Source organism: Microtus oregoni, unplaced genomic scaffold (assembly GCF_018167655.1).
Source record: "Microtus oregoni isolate MIOR12 unplaced genomic scaffold, Mior012 000057F_ref0000458, whole genome shotgun sequence".
In the NCBI taxonomy this organism is placed as follows: domain Eukaryota; kingdom Metazoa; phylum Chordata; class Mammalia; order Rodentia; family Cricetidae; genus Microtus; species Microtus oregoni.
In genome coordinates, this window is record NW_024543833.1 from 12,614,191 (window position 1) to 12,637,987 (window position 23,797).

The 23,797-nt window shown below is 42.9% G+C and overlaps 1 protein-coding gene across 1 annotated transcript; it reads right to left on the reverse strand.

The window, feature by feature from the left end:
• Window positions 1-1,234: 1,234 nt before the first annotated feature.
• On the reverse strand, window positions 1,235-16,868 carry LOC121438833 (gamma-soluble NSF attachment protein). Its single transcript, XM_041639306.1, has 12 exons — window positions 16,728-16,868; window positions 14,190-14,257; window positions 12,248-12,332; window positions 11,461-11,478; window positions 10,842-10,872; window positions 9,773-9,882; window positions 9,587-9,653; window positions 9,265-9,335; window positions 5,965-6,043; window positions 5,388-5,467; window positions 4,683-4,812; window positions 1,235-2,442 (listed from the first exon to the last, which is right to left on the reverse strand). Exons 1-12 carry the CDS (start codon window positions 16,781-16,783, stop codon window positions 2,299-2,301), a joined length of 939 nt encoding a protein of 312 aa, XP_041495240.1. The 5' UTR covers window positions 16,784-16,868; the 3' UTR covers window positions 1,235-2,298.
• Between the last annotated feature and the right edge of the window lie 6,929 nt (window positions 16,869-23,797).

The following is a 23,797-nucleotide window of genomic DNA, read 5'->3' on the forward strand; positions in this document are numbered from 1 at the left end:
AGTTTCCCAAGTCTGACTAAAACTCTCCGGAGTGCAGACTTAATGCAGGTAGAAAAATAAAATGCTAGATACATAGACCTCTGTAAAAAGAAAAAAAAAAAAGAAAATGTGTACACATGGAGCAAAAGCCCCAAGACACCACCCAGAATAACCAACACAAAAACGAGCTCCAGATCCTGAGCGCTGGCTCCGGATGGCGGGAGGTGTACAACTGTCTAAACCCTCTGCTGCCTTAAAACTGAGCTGTAATGCTGCTCCACAATACATTCATGGTTCCTTTTTTGTTTAAGATTGAGTAAAACTGACTCCCTGCAAGGTTTTACTGAATTAACAGGCGCCACACAATTGTCTAAAGAAACTTTTAAGTACTGCCAAATCTACTTTTATAGAGTATTAATTTGTTCAAATAAGCATGATGTTTCTGGTTGGATCTAAAGGTAAACACAACATTGACACCATCTTTGAAATACCAATTTCCTATTTAAATAAAAATGCCAAATACAGCTTTAGTCATAATTTCAATGCAATTAAACACAATGAGCTGGCAACCCAAACAACTCTCCAGGTAATTTAGGGGAAGATAGAAAACTTTTATTAGTGTTTTGCATCTGACCTGTAACCTGTGCAGGGACTCTACGTGACATCCACCCACTCAAGCACGCCTGGCAGAGGATGCTAGTCTGAGATCTCCCACTAGGACCAGTAACATAAAGATACTTTCCTAGATTCTGGAAAGCCAGCAAAACCAAGCATACTATATGCAAGTATGGGGTGTCACAACGAGACGGCGGTGGAGCAGGCAGGGGAGCATGACGACAGGGACCAGTCCAGTCGACACTGCCGCCTGGTGCACGCCCTGCTGCTGTTTGCATCCTCTTCAGTCCACACCAGCTCTGAGAGGGTCGAAGCCATCAGGTTTAGAAAAAGAGGAATGCTTCAAAACTAACTTTTAGGAAATAAGCATGGAAGGCCTTCTGAGGTATGAAAAGACTGGTAACCCAGCCCTAAATGTATGTCCTTCAAATGCATTGTCGCCCCCTCCACACACACACACACTGGCTTTTTACTTTTTGTAGTATACAGAACAACTCATGCTAAATTATGAACTCTGAATCAGAACTGCTCTGGAGGTCAGAAATGCATACTAGACTGACAGGAACATTACCTGTCATTCTGGACTCATGCAAATGGTCTTAATTAGTCCCATGTTGGAACACAGCCAGCCTTTTTATTGTTGTTTAAAAAAAAAAAAACACCAATACTCTGCCTTCCACATTTTGTGGTCATTTATTAAGCTAAATACTATAAGGCTTTTATCCTAAAGCTGTCTCTGAAAATACTCAGTAATTTAAATGTATCTAATATGGTGATGGATAAATTTTCTTTTCAGAATGAGACAAGTCCTCCGTCCACAGGAACATTGCTTTCATTCTTACATTTTGTACCCCTAAAAAGAGAACCCCAGGTCTTCCTCTCCATGTTCCTGCCATGCTTCTTCATGGTCCACAATGCTAGCTGAGGCTACTGGTACAATGCAACCACACTGACAGGACGGGAAGATAACTGTGCCAGATCTCGGTCTTTAAGTAGCACATCTAACCTGGGGCTGATACTCCACACTTGTTTAGCCTGCAGGGCGACAACAATGGTCCCAGTTCTGTGACCATCAACGCTCTCCTCACCCACCCGTGTAAGGGTGTCAGGTGTCAGCACGCACCACCACCACAGTCAGAATGGAGGGTGACACTGGAGTGCTGCCCACTGAAGACCTGCTGTCTGCCTCTCTTTTGGGCACTAAGGATGCTCTTGAGAACCTTAATCAGAACATGCATGAGTACCATGTGACAACACGGAAAGATGGTGGGAAGAACCAGACCAGTTTTGAAATAATTATTTTTACCAAAAAAAAAAGAAAAAAAAAAAAAGAAAAACCACGTTTAGAAAGTAACGTTAAATAAAATGCAGTGACAATTATTTAACAATAAATTACAAGAACCCATGAGAAAAGAGTATTTATGCCTATTTCCTGCCTTGCTTATAATATAATTTATCTGAAATTTATCTATACATTTTAAAATCAATTATTAAAATATGACCGCTCATTTCTGCTCTTAGAACGGAAAGTACAGAGCTTCACAGGTAGCAGACACAATGGCTGAGTTGGGGAAAGGCAAGCTAAACTTCACATATATTAACACTCAGCGTCACAATCTCCGTGAAGCAGATGACCACAGATGAGTAACCCCATCAACAGGCTCGCCAGGATTCCCAGCTTCTCATCTCTCTGCAGGCAGGATACTAGCACAGGCCTCCTGAATACTCGTCTTCCTCCTCCTCAGCAGCTGTGCTGGCAGCTCCATCAGGCTTGGCCTGGGGTGTTGCTGGTGATTTTTTCTTGATTCCCCCTCCTGGGACCACTAGGCTTAGGCCCAGCTTAGCGTACTGTCAACAGTAAGACAAGTTATTAAAGCTGAAAAACTAAAATCTTGATACACAGTGTCTTAGCATCAGCTAATTATAAAAAGGACTGGGGTCGGGATGGGGAAGTAGGGGCACGTGGAGAGATGGCTTAGTAGTCAAAAGGACTTGCTGCTCTTGCAGAGAATGTGAGTTCGGTTCTGAAGCCCACAAAGCGACTCACAACTATCTTTACTCTGGTTCCAGGAGGTACAATATCCCCTTCTGACTTCTGCAGGCACCCCCATATGGTGCAATATATGCAGGTAAACACTTATGTACACAAAAATAAAAACAAATCTTTTAGAGAGAAGCGCATGTGCATGAGGTCAGCAAGATGGCTCCGTGGGTAAAAGTGTTTGCCATACAAGCTTAACAATCTGGATTTAATCCCCAGAACCCTCAGAAGGAGAGAAGGAAAAGCAACTTCACACAGTTGGCCTGAACTCCACATGTGTGCTGTGGCACCTGTGCCCATTCACACTTCATACATGCACAGAGCAATAAATACTAGTCATCCATCCCCAGGAACTAGTATTCTGAGAGAAATGCCCTGTCATTAGACCACGGTGCGACGGCTCACAGTTGTGGATGTATCAAGTATGTACCTAACTGGGGACCTGGAGATAATATGGACATACCCATAATACTTCTAGTAGTTATGAAGAAAAAACCTGAGTCAATGAGAGTGTAAATTAGGAACAATTTAAAAAAAATACAAATTTGGAGCTGGGAAGAGAACTCAGTTAGTAAAGGTCTTGTTTTTCATGCCTGAAGACCAGAGTTTGATCTCCAGAACCTACACTTTTAAAAAATGGGCTAGAGAGATGGTACAGTGGTTAAGAGCACTGACTGCTCTTCCAGAGGTCCTGAGCACCCACACAAAAGACAAATGTAGAGACAAAAGCCTATAGTCCCATCACTGGGGAGGCAGAGCCAGGAGGATCCCTGGCTTGCTGGCCAGCCAGATAACCAAATCAATGAGCTCCAGGTTCAGACTGTCTCAAAACAAGGTGGACACTGTTGATGGAGGAAGGTCATTGGTTAAATATAATAAAGAAGCTGCTTGGCCCTCATAGGTTAAAACATAGGTGGGAGGAGTAAACAGAATGGAATGCTGGGAGGAAGAGGAAGTGAGCTCAGAGGCCATGCCCCCCTCTCCTGGGCAGACGCGATGAAGCAAGCCGCCAGGTCAGACATGCTGAATCTTTCCCGGTAAGACTGGTGCTACACAGATTACTAAAAATGGGTTAGGCAAAATATGAGAATTAGCCCGTAAGAGGCTAGAGCTAGTGGGCCAAGCAGTGTTTAAAAGAATACAATTTGTGTGTTGTTATTTCGGGTTTAAAGCTAGCCAGGCGACCAGGAGCTGGGGCAGCAGGAACACAGCCCACAGCTCCTACAACACACTGTTGAGGAAGATACCGCATACTTATTATTATGACACAAGGATGCTTTCAAAAGCGCATAAGCCGCTAGGTAGAGTGGCGCACACTTGGACTTCCTGCATTACTTCAGGGTACTGAGGCAAGAAGGCTGTACGTTCAAGGCTAGGTGGTACTATACACCAGTGAGACCAAGAAGAAAAAAGAAAAGTATGTGTAAGAATTTACCTAGAATAAAAAAAAGATTATTGTTTACCTCTATCATTATAAGAAAATTCAAGATCTTAATTTGACATTGTGACAGAACTCTAAGGTTAGTAATCAGATAAATATACAGAAGGACTGAGGAAAAAGATTGAGAGCTGTGGCTCACTCAAGTGTAAGGCTATTTCTCACAGAAGACCAGAGGATTCTTCACAACAGTCTAGTGGACAAACTGAGCTCTTCCACTTTACAGGTTAGGCTTGAGGATGACTAATAACAGCCTGTCTCACACAGCTCTCACAGACACGGGATGCCCATAGGCCTACAGCTTCCCGGGATGGCCTCTTTCAGGTAAAAAACCTAATAGCAACTGGATAAACCAAGAAACAGGGCAGGAGAAAAGAGGGAAGAAATGGGGCTGAATTTATAATATGCACATGACAACACAGACAGGAAGCAAGTAAGCAGTCCTGAGCGCATACAGTAGCTACATCACCTACACAGGGTAAAGTTCAACTAGATTGGCTGGCTCCTTTATGAGCACAGTGAAAAATACAAGTACAGAGGTAGAAAACTCTCCAGTCCACAGGGGGAGAATCTCTTCAAGAGGAGAGCTGACCCAAAAGGCCCACTTACGTCATTGTCCATGTACTTGAAAAGGGGTGAGTTGCAGACATCTGACACCTGATCTTGGTCTTGCTGGTCATACCCCTCCAGGAGCTGTTCCAGCGCAGCACAGTCTTCACTGCCATTAAACCCTGGGATGCTACGGAAGCACAAATCACACTTCAGCTCTCCCTTGAGACTCCTTCTGTTCCCATCAAGGGCAGGAGAAGGTCTGCAGACATTCTGATGGTTACAAGTGTTGGGGTGCTACTGGCAACCAGTGGGTGGAGACCAAGGATGCCACTAGGAATCCTACAGTGCACAAGACACTTGCACAGTAATAAATGGCCAATACTCATTCATGCCCCCATCTGACTTGCAACATATCACACAGAAATTCTCCTTTGTTGTTGTCATTTAAAAGGCAAAGATAACGAAGTAACGAAAATCATTCCGGGAACAGCATAAGCAGAAAAGCAACTTGTAAAACTGGTACCATAACTGCTGACTGGCAAACCCTAAGTGGGAGGTGGAACTGGAGTTCAGCTCTGTAGTAAGGGCTTGCTCAGCACACACAAGACACACACAACAAAACAACGGAACCCGGCAATGGCAGTCTTATCTCTTAGAAGATTTGTAAAAGTTTCATGGCAAAAACAAAACTTGTCTAGGTATTGATGTTAATTCAAGAAATAGGAAAGTCAACACCGGTCAGTGAAAACAGCCAGATCTTACCTGTAGCTCTCCCTGACACACCTCTCTGCAGCCACATAATCATTTCTGTGTAGATGAACCAAGACCTGAGCAATTGTTTTCTGAAACGAGAGGGAAGGCTGTGATGCAGCTGCAGCTCTATGACCGGAGCTCAACCTAAACCAAGTGGGGTGGGAGGCCTCTCCCGAGCCCCTCCAGTTTCAGGGAGGAGGGCTCTTCTGCAGTTTTTGCTTCAGTCTCTCCTGCCCAGCGCCATGAGAGGGGCATCTCTCAGGGCAACGGACAAGAGGAGACAGAGCTCCCAGGAAGGCATGCTCCTGAGCTGCTGGCTTCATCCAAGCACTGGGCACCATCTGCAGGCCACCCATTTTTATTTACTGTCCGGAGTCTGAAGTGAATACTTTTAGTGTTTTGTTGAAAATTTTATTGAACGAAAGGATGGCTAGGATGGTTTTCTCCATCATGGTCAGAAGCATAAAGATCATAAATTATTGATTTATAGAAACAGACAAATATCCATAGGATCTTAGCTTAAATACTTTATACCAATGTGTAAAATATCTAAAGTGAAGTCAAGCCAGACATATTCAAAGAATACCTTATAACATGTTGGATAATTCTCAATTTCCTTATAAATATTTTTTTCTTTCTGAATAGACAGTGCAGCCTCATCAAACCTAAAGACAAAAGAAAGAAACGTCAAGGAGGGCAGATGCGAAGCCCTCTGCAGATGCCACTGCTCCACTGCCCTGGGCACAGACTTTAGAGGACAGCATTTCGTCAGTGCTCCACAGCGGTGTTCCCATTGGCTGCACTCATCAGACTTTTCTCTCAAATGCCTGACTCCCTCTGAGGCATCAGGGCAATGCAAAGGAAATGAGAGGTTAGCATGAAAGAGGTTTTTAAGTTTGGTAAAATCACGCATTAATATGCTCCTAACTACCTCAATAAGCAGCTCTGTGAAGTTTTCTAGACAATCTGGACTCATCACCAGGCTTCCTTCCATCTGCAGTAAAAACATCAGGGTGCCCTGACCACTCCCTTATCTGCCATGTGTCCTCACTCCCTGCACTGCTGCTCGGGGATCCCAGCAAGCTAACCTGGCCTTTCTGTAGGCCCAGCGTACCTCCCACACCTTGATTTCAGCCTGTTGAGGCCCCAGTAGAGACTTCTGACCACGGAATCCGTGAGATTACATAATGCTGTTTTAAAGAGCTGGGGCTGTGGCAGTCCGCTATACAAATAGAAAAAGTAATGAAAGGAGGCCTCCCATGTGCTCACATCTCTCATGACTGTGAGCATGAGCAGCACAGACCCTGAAGAAATGAAATTACAGGAACCAGACTGTTTCATTTCTATGGAAATCTCACTATTGGAAGCTTTCCACATCTTACAAACACAACAGTGTATCTGAAAAAGAATAGTTAACCTTATCAACATAAGATATAGTCATACTCCATCTCTAAATATGTTTGGCATATATTTTATAATATGTAGTCATCATGAAGAAAAGCTTACTTTAGCCTTGGAAAGGAATTGATCCAGTCCCGAATTTCTTGAAAAACTACACCTATGGCCTTTACTGTCACTGCAGAGATATGGGCAAGTTTAAACTGAGATACGTGTCTCCTTTAAGTCATGCAAACAGACAAGTGGGGTGATTATTCTCTTAATGAGATGATGTACTTCACCTTCTTAGAATTCCCACCCCCAGAGCAGTCCCTATAAGCAGCTGTGTAGCGTGATTTTTTTTTTAACCTTTTTTCTGTCTCTTCCAGTTGTTGGCCAGAACCCAGATTAATAGAAATGGGTTAATTTAAGATATAAGAGCTAGGTAGAAATACGCCAAAGCTGTTGACCAAGCAGTGCTGTAATTAACACAATTTTAAATGTGATTATTTGGGTCAGGGCGGCCAGGAAATGTAAGTGAGTCACCGGCTACATGAAGAGGTTAAGCACACCCTAGAGGACACAAGAATAAATAATCCCGGTGTATCAACAGTAAATCGGGGTGGGGATGCCGATGACAGCACACCAAAACAACAAGAAACAACACTGCTCATTAATAAACCTCAGCCTGAATGCTCTTAATTCTTCCATAAAAAGACAGACTAACAGACTGGATTACAAAATCAGGATTCTTCTTTCTGCTACATCTAAGAAACAGACTTGACCATCAAAAATAGATATCACCTTGAGATTAAAGGATGGGTTATTCTAAACAGATGGACCAAAGAATCAAGTAGATGTAAGCCATTTCAATATCTGGCAAAAAAAAAAAAAAGACTTCAAACCAAAACTAATTAGAAGAGAACACTACATACTAATCACAAGAGAAATCCAAGAAGACACAAGAGGACAGTACAATTCTAAACATTTATGCACTGAACACATTGGCACCCAGGTTCATAAAAGACACATTACCAGGGTTAAAATCACATGTCAGCCCTCACACAGTGATGGTGAGTGAGCTCAATACAGAGCTCTCACCAACAGACAGATGGTCTACACAAAACTAAACAGAGAAACACTAGCTAAATAATGGCCTAAATCAAATGGACCTAACAGAATCTACAGAACATCCATCCAAACTCTAAAGAATCTACCCTCTCCTCAGCAGCTCATGGCCCCCAAACTGACAATATACTAGATCAGAAAGCAAATCTCAACAGATACAAGAAAACTGAAACACTACCATATCCATCTGATCACCACGGATTAAAGTTGAATATCAAAAACAACAGAAACGTCAGAAAGTACATAATCTCATAGAAACTGAACAATTCTGTCAAGACAGGAATCAAGAAGAAAATTAAAAACTTATAAGAAGTGAATGAAAATGAAAACAAAACATATCCAAACCAATAGGTCACAACGAAGGCAGTTCTAAGAGGCAAGTTCATAGCACTAAATACGTATATCAAAAAACTCGAGGTTTCATATTGGTAACTTAATGACACACCTGGCAGCTCTAGAAAAACAAGAAGAAATAATATCCAAAGGGGAGACAGGAAGAAACAATAAAACAGGGCAGAAATTAACGAAACAGAAACAACAACAAAAATACCAATAAAAAGAATCAATTAAAGGAAGAGTTGGTTCTTTGAGAAAAATTATTAAGATTGATAAAACATTAGCCATATTAACTAAGAGAGACATAAGATCCAAATGAACAAAATTAGACATGAAAAGGGCAACATTACAACAGAAACTAAGGAAATTAAGAGAATCATGAGGACATACTTCAAAAATCTTTATTATACCAAACTATAAAATCTAAAAGACATGGACCAATGTCTTGGTACATTTGACCTAACCAAAGTTAAGTCAAGATAATACAAGCAACTGAAACAGACTCATAACCACTAGTGATATAGAGGCCGTAATCAGGAAATCTCCTAACCAAAAATATCCCAGGGTCAGTTGTATTCAGCAAAGAATTCTATCAGACCTTCAGAGAATTAGTGTCAATATGCCTCAATTTATTCCACAGTGCAGAAACTGAAAGAACATTTCTTAATTCTTTTTATGAAGCCACTATATAGATCAATACCCCTTAAGAATATAGATGTAAATGTTCTCAATGAAATACTTGCAAACCAAATTCAAGAACATATGAAAAAAATTAAAAATATATATATAGTGGAAAATACTAAATATCCCATTTAATGACACAACTGTATCAAAAGCTGTGGATTTTCATGGGTTTCATGGGTTCCAAGTAGTGTGATGGGAGACCACAGCAACTCCTCTTTCACTTCACGGAGTTACCGTTATGATAGAAAACAGGTTTTAAATCTACATGCCTACTCTTAGGAGATGGTCACCTTTCCACTGTTTGTCCGGTGTAGACAAGCTATAGCCAAGGCTGTTTACAAGTCACAAATGTAAGCCATACCTTCGTCCTCGCACCAGCAGTCGGGAGGCCTTTCCTAGAAGTTCCACTGCCTGCCGGAGGCGCTCCTCATTCTGCAGGAATCAGAAAAGGGAGTGTGGGCAGAGTTAATGTGGAACTCTTCTGACCCTGCAACAACAACTGCACAAAGCAATGGCCAAGGATGGTAGCACCAACGCTGTTAGGCCATTCACTAACCTCTAGAAGAAAGAAGGCATTGAGCTGCGACACAGAAAAACCTTAAAAAGCATTTACTACATTTCTTTTCCTATATATTATGAATGAAAATATTATGAGTAATTAAAGAAATAAAATTCTAACTTACTTCGAACACATTGGCTGTCTGCTGATACAACTGCACAGCCTTCTCTGGATCTACATTTTCTATGAGCCTGAATTAGACAGAAAATACAATCTGTGAGAATTAAGAAATTGTTTCTTAAAGGACTTTACAAGACAAAAGGAGCCCTCTGCAAAGCCAGGGCATCCCACAACAGCCCTGTGCACTCACTTTCCAGCTCGCTCCAAGGCCATGGCCGCCGTATCAGGGGTGCCATTCTCCAGGTACATCATGCTGGCTTTCTCGATCAGCTGGACGGCCTCAGGCAGTTTCTGCATCTCCTTCAGGATAAGCATGCAGCACAGGCAGAAAATGTCTCAACTTAAGAAATGGAGTTTTAGCACCTGGAAATTCCATGATTTTACCCACACACTTCTTGACACACATACAGCACTACAGAGTAGGTACCACCTGAGATCTAGGTCTAAAATCAACAACAAAAAGCCCAACATATGATATACACTTATAATCTGAGCTCTGGAGAGGTGGAGACAGGTACATGTCAGGAACTACCAGTCACCAGTCTAGCTAACCTGCGAGTGTCGGGCCAGAGACCTGGTCTCAAAAAAGAAGGTGAGTGGCAGAAGACACCAAATGTTGAGCTCTGGCTTGTGTACAAACACACACACAAACACAAACACACACACACACACACACACACACACACACACACACACACACTTAACCCATTTCATAGCTAAAACAGAATAGTAACCCCTAACCTGCTATTAAGAAGCATAAATGTAGCACATCAGTCAAAACATTCCATTGTTCCATTCAAAAGGAATAAAATAAAGTGGCAATAGCTAGTTTGAGACTCTACTGACTCCAGCCTGACACTGATATTTATAAACCAAAAAATTAATAAAGCTAATTTTCCTTTCCATAACCTACAAGTAATTTAACAAAACAAACAAACAAACAAACATCCGTGTAAAATAAAGCCGCCCTCAGGCTGTCTCCAGCAGCGCCCTCTCCTGGCTGCAGGCTTCCCTCCCAATCCATTGCCTTTCACAGGGCACTTTCAATCCTCTACAGGAATTGCCACAGGACGCTCACCATGGGTCCAATTAGCACTAACCTGGGCAAGACATCTTAATATAGCCTTTGCTCCCACTCCCACACCCTCACCCCTTCTTGCTTTACAGGGAAGAAACTTGTCAACTTCAACATGAACTCTGCCTTGACAGCTTGCGAGTTCTCTTTACCCGCACAGCTGTTCTGAAACAGTATCACTAACCTTCAACATCATGCCAGCTTGCTCGTAAGCTCTGCAAAGAGAATACAATTTCTCTGATGAGACCTTAACAAAGAGGGAGAGAGCTTCAGGTGAAGATGCTGGTCACCTGACCAGCAGAAAGGAACTCAAGCACGTGTGTCACTCCGGGCCGTACCGCCACACTAGAGTGCCATGCGTTTCCTTTCATTCATTTGCTGTTTAGAGCACTGATGCCTTAGGAACACCAAACACTAAACTGAGTTTATTCAGCAAAATTAAGTCTGTCTCAGGAAGGCTAAAAGACAAGCCCAATTCTTAGTTTTAAAACAAATGAATATGCGCCACAAAAGGAGAGCTCTCCCATCTCTTCCATGGGCACCTGGCAACCAATAAATAAAGGGAGAATTCAAGTCACCTGGGTTTTCACAAGCAAAACATTATGCAGAATTTAAAAATCTTTCTTACTAGGAGACACTTGGACTTTAAAGTTCAGCTGATGGCTAAAACAAATGAAAATAATTATCTTTATTAAATTTATATACGTATTTAAAAACACAGAGCTTGAGGGAAAGTTCTCAGCTTAGAGAGATCAACTTTTAGAACATCTGCAAACACATAAGAAGGGTGAAAAGTTACTTACTTGGCAGCATGAAAAAGACTGAATGAAGACAACGATGTCAAAATTAAGGAAAACAGAAGAAAACAGTGGTCTTCGGAGATCAAGTCACTGGTCTGTGTTTCCAAAGACAAATCCTACGAGTAAAGCAGCGATACCCAGCGCTGCTGCTGGCTCTGACCAGCCCAACACTGACAAACACTGCGAAGAACTTTAAACTACTACACCAACAGGATGAAGTGCAAGAATACTAAGACTATATTTGCATGGGAGATAGAATGGACATTTATAATTGGTAGCCCTTATGACATACCAAGAACATTTCGTTCTAGAATGTTTATAAATCTTCAAAGACCCGGGGAAGACTATTTTCCCCAAAGCAGATTATGCATTTTCAATAGCTGTACTTTCACTTTCTTTTTCGGCACATGCCTAGAAACCTCATTCCCTTCATCTCAAGTCAAATCCCTGTCAACAAAGCCAGGAGCAGGAGGAAATAACAGGCAAACGTGGCTGCTCATACCAACATGTGCTCAGAAACACTCACTGAATCCCCCATGACTATAAAGCACACACTGCCCATCCTTCCCTGAATCCCCCATGACTATAAAGCACACACTGCCCATCCTTCCCTGAATCCCCCATGACTATAAAGCACACACTGCCCATCCTTCCCTGAATCCCCCATGACTATAAAGCACACACTGCCTCTCCTTCTCTAACTGAAAAGCATTTCACTTCAAACACTCAAGGGAAAGGTGGTGTCAAAATCTAGCTGTTTCATTTCCTTTTAAAGCTAAAAAAAAGATACGCCCTGTTATTTTCATGGGCAACAGCTTCCCGTAGGCAGGCATCTTTTGCTTGCTCAAATTGTTTGGCATTTTTAAAAGCAACAGCTGAAACAGGGAAAGAAAAAAAAGTAAGACTTTCTATTTCCATCATTAACCGTCCTCAAATGAATCATTACCCAACTCTGCATTATGTGAGAAGTAAAATACAGATTTCAAATAGGAGGCTTCATAAAAATGTGAAATATTACTTTTATCTAAAGCAAGTTATAATCTTTCTGGGTACACTTTTAGAAGCCTTTTAAAGTTTTAATTGTTGACTTTTAGCAACACATCAGTGCTGCTTCCACTGAATACCAAGAGCTCCTAGAACCTGCTCCACCCAAGAGCACACCTCACTCCCAGCTTCTTTCCTTCCAGCCCACGACTACTGACAAACCGAAGCCCAATCAACACATCGGTTCTGTAATACATCTTTCCTTTGCACACAGTCATTAAGTGCCAACAAGTCATTTGCTTTTCTATTTAGTTAACTACACCACTTACAATGGGGGCTCACAATCAGGATGCCCCTGAAAGACAATATTAGTCTTCGGAAAATTCATCAAAGGTGGATTATGAAAAGTAGAAAGCACAGTGATTGAAGGAAGTGTGTCTTTGTTTTGTCATCTGAGACAGGGTCTCCACACATGCACCCCCTAGTGGAGGACTCAACTATGCAGCCTTGACTAACCTCCGCTTGAACAGATCCTCCTGCCTCGGCCTCCCTCTAGATAGTGTCCTCAACTATTATTTCTTAAAGCCACACTCTCAGAGAACTCTTTAACCAAGTGTTGAAAACAAACAGAATATTCAACTACTCCTATTCTTGCTTGTTCCAACTTTGTTTTTTTATAAAGACTATAAAATATCCCCAACAATCCATATAAATCTCAAGTTTAAACAAATTTATCTTTAAATACAAAATACATGTAATTTGCAGAATGTAAGAAACAAAACTTACACAATATTTAAACATAAGGCTAAAGACTTCTGTTCTCCTTTCAAGTAGAAAATAAACCCATGCATAATAATGGTAGTTTCAAGGTACCTGGTTTGTTTGGTTGTTTAGTTATTTATTTGGAGATAAACTGAAACTAAAATTTGGTGGAAAGTACTTGCTCTGGAGATCTCAAAGCCAGGCTCACTAACATCGTCACAGATGAAAATGTGCTTGAGGAACTCAAACCTGCGGTGGTTAAAGGCGTGTGCATGGAGATCGGAGACCACGTGTGGGAGTCAGACCCTCTGTCTGCACGTGGATCCAAACTCAGTTGTGGGCTCAGCAGCAAGCACCTTCACTCTGAGCCATCACACGAGTCTCAAAATTATGTTTTACTACGTTCTATCAAAATGACAGCAGCCTTTCAGGGCTATCATATCATTTCTTAATAAAACTAAACTTGTACTGAATTCCCTTCATTGCATATTTCAGGTATTTTATGCTTATAGACAGGTGAATTTACTAAAATGAGCACAAAGGTTTTAACTCTTAGTGAACATGTGTTTCTAAAAATGAAGCTCATAAACGTTAATGTGGGAAAACACAAGGTCTGCAGATCTCTTTTTAGTGTAAAAATTAAAGAATACCCTTTACTCAACAGCAGGAAGTCTAAGACAGAAGCATGCAACACTCATGGACTCCAGTGAATGAAGCTGGCACCCACAGAAGCAATGCTAAGAGCTGGACTGCAGACACTACCCCATGTCTGTTGTCAGGACCCAGGACGAGAACTGACTCAGCACTCGCCAGATCTGCAGAGGGTAAGTCCAGGAAAATGCCCAGGCCCGTGCAGCTGCTCTGCTTTGCTCTTCTGTTCTAACTAGTAAAGTTGACAAGAACCACTGAAATTATTATGCTAGGACAAAGTTATCCGATTATGCTAATGATATACACAGCAGCAAGAGGACTCCAGTCACAAATACCTGCTTTTCCATATTCAGATGCAGCACTGTCGTAGTCTGGCTTCCATTTTAAAAACCCAGTTTTCAGGCTAGAATTAAAGAGAGACATTTCTTAATAAAAGGTACCATCAGGGACAGGTCCCCACCTTCTCAACTCTTTCTTGACTATTCATAATAAATGTACCCTCGCCTCTGCCATCCCCACCCATCACAAATGCAGTTTTCCTCCTTCTGAAATGCCTATATACCATCCGAACAGAACAAGCATGGTCCCCAGACCAGCGGCATCAACACTGCCTACCCCAGATCTACACAGCCAGAAACTGTCTGGGTGGGTGCCACGTGTGCTTTAACAAGCTTGGGAACCTGAAGTAGACTGTCCTTTGCAGCAGAGCGGCTACTGGGAAGAGGACAAGTAAAGACCAGTGAGCACCTGGTATACCAAGAGACTGCAGAGACTAAGGGATAACATTCAGACGGGAAACCTGAGGAGTAAAGCAAAGGCTGCGTGAGAGTCAGCAGCCAATGGGTGGGAGGGAGAAAGAGGAGAGTATTAGGACAACAGAGAGAAATGGCGATCCAGGATTGACGCTGGCCTAGAAGCCAGAGCAAAGGGCACCCAATATTGAGTGTTTATCTTTCTTGCCTTTTTTCTTTTGCAGCATTCTGTTTTTATTTTAAAAATAATTTCAAACTAATCCAGTAGGTCTCATACTTGAGTGTGTGTAAGAATTGCTGAAGGCCGTCTTATATTCTACATTTCAACTCAATTAGTGAAAGTCTGCTTACATAGAACACTGCTTCATATGAATCCAGGGGCTAATGAGAGACGGGGTCCTTAGAAGCACACACTTCACAGACCCACAGAAGTCCCTGTGACCCATGTATCAACTACCCAGAGCCTAACTCTGAAGTTACTTTTCTCTGTAAAATATATTTAGTATACTTAACACACAACATACACATACATACTATAACAATATTAAAGTGTGTAAACAGATGTTCAAGTTTGTGAAGAGTTTCATCTCTGGGAGAAATAAAAATCCTTCAAATTACATGTAATGTCTAATGTATAAAATTGAAATAAGCAGCAGAGCAAAGTTCCAGCTCTGCCCGTCATGAAAGCACCTATTACGCCCTATAGTAACATGATTATGGAAGTCTCACCCAAACAAGTTATAATCATTCAATGTGCTGGAGAGATTTTAAAAACTGCTGATCACCCCCAGGCAGTAGAGCATCACTAGTTAGGAATGAAGGCCCTGTTAATGTCACTTTGATGTCTAACCTGTTATGAGCCTTGACTGTTTTTGTCCTAAGACTCAGTAAGAAAACTTCCCTAAGACAAAGGAAGCGATGAGAGCTACTGCCATCAGAAAACAGAGTATAATCGACTGCCTCTCCTACACGCTTGGCCCATTTTCCCTGCCACCCCACTGCCAATACACCCCCACCACAGCCACAAGTATGTCCGGGCATCTATGACCCCACCTTGACTGAAGGCCCCTCCCACCATTCTTCTCCCAGCAGAGACACCTAGAAGCCAAAGGCTCAGCTCCATACACAGCTGCCGTGAGGATTAGTTAAGGCTATTACAGAAAGGATGCCAATCTCGATTCCTATTGTTCCGTTAACTCAGGCGGGTCGATCACTTCTCCCTGAAGTTCACATAATGCAACTTTATTATGGCTGACAGCACATGCTCTGGTCTTTTATGTTTGCTCCCACCAGCAACACGGATTGTTGAGATCACCCTCCGCACCGATAGCTGCCTTCCAAGCCACTGGAGGCAATGTGGTATAAAAGAAAGAGCCTTGGGATTTCCACTGCGTAAACATGGCCCTGCTCTGTTCAGCTAGGCAGCCTTGGACAGGTCTCCAGAAAGTTTCTGGCAGCCTCTGTTTCTCCTTTGTAAAGTGAGGACTTTTATTTGGAAAGTTGGTAAGATCTTGCTTAGTTTATGGTGCCCCTAAAAGTGTACTAAGAAAGTTCTTATAGTCGATAATCGCTAACTATGTATGTTGTAATTCACGGAAGTGGGTTAGAGGGTCATGTTAGTGTCAAAATAAGGAGAATTCACAATTTCCAGTACAGCTGGGTTCCTACTGAGCCCGGAACCAGAAGGTGGCACACCCACAGGGCTAAGGAAGCAGAGACCTTGTACCCCAGGGAACAGGACGTCTAAGGGTGAGAGGTCCCAGAATTAGTCTACACCCCGCATGGCACAAGGTCTCTTTCCTAGCAGTGGCTCCCCACCGGGCGATTTCATCCGTGGGGTCACTTCTGGCTGTCATGAAGAGGAAACAAGGTGGCCACCCCTGAGCCAGCAACTACTCTACGAGCAGAGCGGCCGCAAACCCTCGGGAACCCGCGCCGGACAGACGTGTCTGTGATGCAGATGCCGAGGCGCAGGCCCGCACCGCCGACTGCAGGGGATTGACCCACAAGGGACGGCACCGCCCCGGGACGCCGCGGACAGCATCACGGCCCTCCCTCCCGATCCACCCACGCGCACGGCCAAGGGGCGCGGGTCACTAGCCCAGCTGCGACTCCACGTACTACTTCTCTGCCTTCGCCAGATGCTCCAGCCCCTCGTTTATCTTCTGGGCTGCCATGGCCTCGGCACTTGCTGACGCGAAGAGCGAAGCCACCGAGTGCCCCGCAAACCTCAGGAGCGTCGGCGTGGGAACGCCGCGGAGGGAGCCGGGAAGGGCGCCTACGGAAAGCGAAGAGCTCAAATTTCCTGTGTTTCCTGTGGCGAAGCTGGCCCGGAAAAAGGCCGGGATGGGAGGGGGTTATCGCGCGCAAGCGCAGTGTTGCGGAACTGGCCCGGTGGGGCTTTAACTGTGGTTGGGTGCTAAAGTAGTGCGTTCTTTAGAACGTTTGTTACTGTACTCGACCAAGATTTAAGGAACAACTAATATATGTCAAGCGCTGGTCTCAATTAATACCGAAAAGCAAAAAACACTCTTACCTCCCAGAACCCAGCTTCTCCACGCTGTGAAAATGCTGGGATGCAATTTATTACAGTTTCTCTCTACAACGTCTAGGATGGTATTTGTGCATCATTCGTCTTTCATCATTTTCGTTTTATATGACAGGGTCTCACTGTGTTTCCTCCTACATCCACTTCATCGTGGATTAATATGTCTCCCATTACAGCCTTTGAATAACAGTTCTAGTTATATATCAGTCGATAAAGAAAACAGATTGTAACCCTTAGTTACTGTCTGTTATATTTCAAACTGATGATGAGAGGCCTTGCAATAATCAGCTAGAGGTAATTGACTGATTCAGAAACTCGGCTGCTCATCAGTGGAAGTTTTGGAATCATATCCTTGAGTCCACAATACCTACGTAGCCTCTCAGTTTTTCATCTGCGATGATCTTACGTCTAGCTCAGCCACTGAGACGGTTTGAAGGTCCGCACACTGAAAGTTTCCTCTCCAACCTCCAGTCCTAATTGAACTAATGAAACCCTTAGAAGGTGAGGCATGGTGAAAGTAAAATAAGCCTAACCCCTCTTCCATCTTCTCCTCCCTTCTCATCACCATGGGATAAGCCACTTTGCTCCAACCATGTTATACCATCTTGCTTCATAAGCTGAAAAGCAAGAGGCAAAGCCATCGTGGACTGAAACCGTGAAGAAAACATAATTCCTCCACATAAATGAGTGATCTGGAGTGTTTGTAACAACAACAGAAAGCTAAGGTGCACAACCATTTCCAGGATAGTATCTATGGCCTCAGCAACCACTAACTGTGTTTCTCTGTGGTGTCGATTTTAGCGATCCACTTTCCTACTTCCTGTCATCTTTTCTCATACCTCCTAATGTTGATATCTCTTGGTGGTCGACAGATTCTTCCTAGTACCCTATTGTCTGCCCCTTTTCACACCTTCCATCTTTTTTCATATCCTAAATTCCATACTGCTTCATATAGTCATTCTTTTGCACATACTCCCAGACTCTTCCCTCCCTCTTTCTTCCCACTCTGAAAAAAATATTCATACCTCTTGTAGATCTGCTGTTGGGCAAGTACCCATGACTGGAGAAAATCAACCAGCATGCTAACATTGCTCATTGTAATGATTGTAAACCTGAAACAGGCCTTGGAGTGCCACTGAGAAAAGATGCTAGGTCCCACCCCTGTCAAATGACGACCCCCACTCATTTGGAAAAATTCTCACTTCTCTCCTCAAACTCCAACCCGCTCCCTGTGCTTGACTACCAACTCCTACTTCCTGTTTAATAATAATAATAACAATAATCATAATAATAAATCAGAAGAGCTTCTCTGTTCTATCTACCAGTCAATCAATATCGATTGAAAAAAAATTCTCTATCAGCAATGCCAAACTGGCCTTGTGATTTGATGAGGATGGCCCCCATTGGTGCATATGTTTGAATGCTTAGTTCTCAGTGAAACTGGGAAGGATCAGGAGGCGTGGTCTTGTTGGAGGAGGTGTGTCACTGGGGTAGTCATTAAGGTTTCAATGCCCAGGTTAAGCCCAGATCAAGCCCAGTCTCTCTCTCTCTCTCTCTCTCTCTCTCTCTCTCTCTCTGTCTCTGTCTCTCTCTCTCCCTGATGACTACCTGAGGATAAAAAAATGTAGCTCTTGGCTAATTTTCTCCAGGGTTATGCCTGCCTGCCTGGTGTCATGATCTTAACCATAATGATCTTGGACTAACCCTCTGAAACTTTAAGCAAGCCTCCTACTAAATGCTTCCTTCTCTAAGTTTCCTTGATCATGGTATGTCTTTATAGCAATAAGATAGTAACTAAGGTAAGCCTCTTGTCTGCCTATTCCTACTTCTTTTTCAGTCTGCAATACTCCATACATATGGAATATCTCTGCATTTGATTAAAAAGCCTTACTACCTACATTTGAGATACCCTCTACATTTGATTATCTAGCCTTAACCAATTACATATGAGATACCATCTCTGATTATCTAACATTGTGTATGGTTTGGACACACACACACACAAATGCATGCAACACAGTTTGTGAAGAAATATCTACCATGAAACCTCATGTATTAAGAGTTAGTCAATGAATAGTGACAAGGATTTGGAAGCTTTAAGAGATGGGACCCATCTGGGGAAAGGATGTCAAAGGGGGCTTTATCTTGACATGTTCCCCCTCCGCTTCTGGGCCACAAAGAAGTTAACAGCCCCCTACTCCACACACTCCTGTTGTCATAATGTTATCCCTCACTATGGACCCAGAATAAACAGCTCCAACACCTACCTGTGAAACTGTGAGCCCAAATAAACCCCTCCCGTGTTTGACATTGTTTCCATCCAGTGTTTTGTTACCATGACAGTTTTATGCTTTCTCTTTGGAGGGCAGCCACTAAAGGTTCCATAAGACCCAGGCTCTGGGACCAAGTGGCCATTGCTTCTGCCACATTTTATCAGCCTCTAAGCAAGAGGTAGGAAGGCAGAAACGCTGTGCAATGTTGTGTTCCTGGCTTCTGACTCACCACAGCCCCGGAATGAGTAATTCTATGAGGATTGTCACTGGTGGTTTAGATTGGTGGTGTCACCAAGGCCTGTGTCAAGATGTCTTGGTCCTCAGAGCAGTGGTATCAGGAGAAGGAAGAGCTTTTAGGTAATGGTGTCTAGTGAGGGACTGGCGATTAGGAAGGGGACTCGTGATGAAAACCCATATTCTCTTCCATTTTCATCCCAGGCTATAAATTGAACATGCCTTCCCACCATTCATTCCCACCATCATTGGCTGCCACAGACCTGAAGGCAAAGGGGCTGCTTGATTGCAGACTGAACCCTTTAACGTCTTTTAAACTGTAGTGTCTGAGGCATTTTTTATAGCCACAGAACGCTGACTGGCACATACTGCTAGAATATGACCCCTCAAATTAATGTTAAGGAAATGGAGGGGGAGTTAGGGAGGTGATGAGGTCAAATGAGGTCATGATAGCAGGGCGCTTATCACAGCATTCACAGTTTGATAAGAGGCTAACACACATGCCCCATCACTCCATCTGAGAGCAGAAGACCCAGGCCAACACACGTGCCCCGTTGCTCCATCTGAGAGCCGAAGGCCCAAGCTAACACACATGCCGCATAGCGCCATCTGAGAGCAGAAGACCCAGGCCAACACACGTGCCCCGTTGCTCCATCTGAGAGCCGAAGGCCCAAGCTAACACACATGCCCCATAGCGCCATCTGAGAGCAGAAGACCCAGGCCAACACACGTGCCCCGTTGCTCCATCTGAGAGCAGAAGACCCAGGCTAACACACATGCCCCATAGCGCCATCTGAAAGCCTCTGCCATGTTATGGTGCAGTAGAAAGCCCTCATCAGATGAAGACCCTGTGATATTAGATATCTCAATCTTCAAAGTCATGAATAAAATTAATTTATATTTTTTTATAATTTACATGATCCACACGTATTTTATTGTAACAATAACAATGAAAACATGGATTAAGACAAAAAAGCCTTAGGTTTAAAGTCCCGGGAAGAACCCAGGGATTTTCTAAGGTATCTATAGCCTCCTTTTTACTTTCTCTTATTTTTCCTTTTTAATTAAAGTTTTTATTTTATTATTCCATGTTTTTGTGTGTGTTGTCTGCATATAGGCTTCTCATTACATGCATGTAGTGCCCATGGAGACCAAAAAAGGGTGTCATATCTCCTGGAACTGGAGTTACAGACAACTGTGAAGGCCTTGCAGGAATCGAACCTGAGTCCTCTGGAAGAACAGCCAGTGCTCTTAACCACTGACCTATCTCTTTAAAGCCTTTGCATATTTTAAAGTTACTACTTACTATTTCTAAACTCCTCTCAAAACATTAGTCTTGTGCTCCCGGGACACAATTGTCCAGCAAGGTGTGCGTTTCCTGCCCTCATGGAGTCTGTGACTTATGAGGGGCACAACATTCACAATATCCATATTTCGGCGTCAGCAGATTAGGTGTGGAAAAGGAGAAAGATAGCCATGACAGCCTCTGTGTTATTCAATAGGGAAACCCTATTAAATACATAATAACTCTTATTCACACTGCAGAGAGTGAGAGGTGGCCTGGGGACCCTAGAGGAACAACACAAATATCCCACCTTTCCCCATTTTCTCCCTAGATTAATAAGGCAGGGGTGGTTCTAGGAGAATTAAGCTACTGTTCGGAAAATTCCTTCAAGGAAAAGAGCAGGGACGAGACAGATGGCAGTGACAGGCCATATGGTGACAGAGGAAGGGAGAAGTGGCTGACCTTGACAAAGTATAAACAGAGTGTGTGAGAATAAGGTGAAAGAATGACACCCAGTTCCTGGGCACTGAAGGCTGGCATGGCCGTCAGCCCGTGAGGGAGCAGCTGTAGCTATGTAGTGGAGTCCAGAGTTGGAGAGCTGGAACAGACACTGGACAAGGAAAGTAGGTAAACAAGAAGGAATTCTCCATATTAATCTTCCCGAGATCTAGGAACTATTTTCTAATCAACATCATTGCTACTTCATTAACTTATTAATTACTACTTATAAAAATAATAAATCACAATGGGTGGTGTAGTTTTATTTCAACAAAAGCTAAGAACAATTCTCTAAACTCCCATTCCAGTTGGAAGAAACGTCCAAATGACAATAAGATTAATTCCAAACCTTTGTTTGTAAAATCATTATTTGTTGTACAGAATATGTTTTCTTAGGGAAATGGCATAACAGCTCCTGATTCAGTTCTTGGGTCAAATATTAATTACACTTGTCTAACTGTAGCAAAAATAATATCTGCAGGAAAAACGTTAGAGCAGGATGAATTGTAGCTCACAGATGCAGGAAATTCAATCAGTACTTGCTTGACTCCACATGCTTGAGCAGAATGTTAGAATATTGTGCTGTTGGGAGAGTCTCAGGGTCATGGGGGGTGTCACTCAGATTTCTGAACAAAGCTGCCAATGCCCTGCAAGCAGCCAGTGGCAATACGATGTGCCGATCTGTGAAACTGATGCTTTAGAGACTCCAGGATGTGGGTGGAAGCTTCTTTGGGCCTATGGCAGTACAGAATAGAGCAAGGCAGGAATTCCAAGCAGAGATAGAGGAGAAAAGAAGGCAGAGTCAGGGAGATGCTATGTAGCTGCTGAAGGAGACAGATGCCCTGGAACTTTACCTGGTAAGCCACAGCCCAGTAGTGATACACAAAGAAATAAAAATGGGTGAATTTAAGATGTAAGAGCTAGTTAATGAGAAGCCTGAGCTAATATGCCAAGCAGCATTTTAATTGCTACAGTTTTTGTGTGATTATTTTGTGTCTGGGTGACCGGGAAACAAACATGCAGCCTCTGCTTTCAAAAAGGCATGCCAACGTGGAACTACTATATCCACATAAAACTTGAGAGATCTTGGAAAGAATTTCTAGACACGAAAGAACAGAGTTTAGCACAGCTTCTTGGTAGCTACATTTTTCCCCAGATGGGCTCTGTTTGCTGGTAAGCAGGGGCACCATGACTCCTTTAAGAGATGTCTTCCCAACTCCGCACTGGTAGTAAGACTGTGAGGCCTTCCTTAGGGGAGGACTTTCTGATCTGTGTTGGTTGCACAAACAACTCTGGCTCTTTCAGGAGGTCAAACACTTAAATGGGGTCTGTGAGCAGCATGTTACAAATTGCTTAATGGTTACATGGACCTACTGTGACCCTGGAGCTGGGTTAGCCATTTGGACAAGAAACTGCTCTTGCCTGGACTGCTTGATGGTATGCTGCATGAACTGGTTTGCAGGACCCACAGAAAAGTGACTGCTGAACTAGCCTAGAGGTGAGATGGTCCTTCGGGGTTCTTGCTTCATGAAAGAGTCTGTCAGATGTTCTGCAGGACACAGAAGAAAGTGACTGACAAACTGCCAATAGAGGTGAAACAGTCTTTCAAATTTCCTGCTTCATGGAAAAGTCTGACAGATACTATGGGGCTGTAGGCTGAATATGGATGCCTAGAAGAATATTGCAGAAGAACTTTGGGTGACTATTGGGCAGCAAGATGTCTTTGTCAATTCTAGAGTTTTCGAAGTTGCTTACAATGCACTTCCTGTTTACTTAGGTAATAGTATATCCTTCTAAGGTCTTTGATGGAGTTGAAGAACAGATAGTTGCAGTTATATTTTTACTTAACTATGATGAAAGATAAATTAGATATAAAACCTTAGATTCACAAATACAGGATAGATGATAGAGTATTTTCCTTAATTTGCCAAATGTAAATTGACTAAATATTGTAGCTATAATTCTTGTTTGATAATTATTTTGTTGTAAGTAATCTTGCTATGTTAAATTTAAAACCTTCCTTTTTATTTAGACAGAAAAAGGAAAGTGGTGTGGGATTCCCCTCTGTGTGCTGCGAATATGTTTTATTGCCATTGGTTAATAAAGAAACTACTTTGGGCCTATGGCAGTACAGATAGAGCAAGGCGGGAATTCCAAGCAGAGATAGAGGAGAAAAGAAGGTGGAGTCAGAAACACACCATGTAGCCGCCCAAGAAGCAAGAGGTTACAAACCACAAGCCTCGTGGTAAAACATAAAATAATGGAAACGGGTTAATTTAAGCTATCCTAGCTAGCTAGCAATGAGCCTTGGTGATTGGCCAAGCAGTGTTGTAATTAATATAATTTCTGTGTG

What these genes read in the sequence shown, in the direction of transcription:
- LOC121438833 (XM_041639306.1), bottom strand. Translation starts at nt 16,783, where the DNA reads ATGGCAGCCCAGAAGATAAACGAGGGGCTGGAGCATCTGGCGAAGGCA. An exon ending in ATCTGAATATGGAAAAGCAG is followed by an intron (nt 12,333 to 14,189) that starts GTATTTGTGACT and finishes TCCCTGTTTCAG; the next exon opens with CTGTTGCTTTTAAAAATGCC. An exon ending in TGTGTCAGGGAGAGCTACAG is followed by an intron (nt 4,813 to 5,387) that starts GTAAGATCTGGC and finishes GTGCTTCCGTAG; the next exon opens with CATCCCAGGGTTTAATGGCA.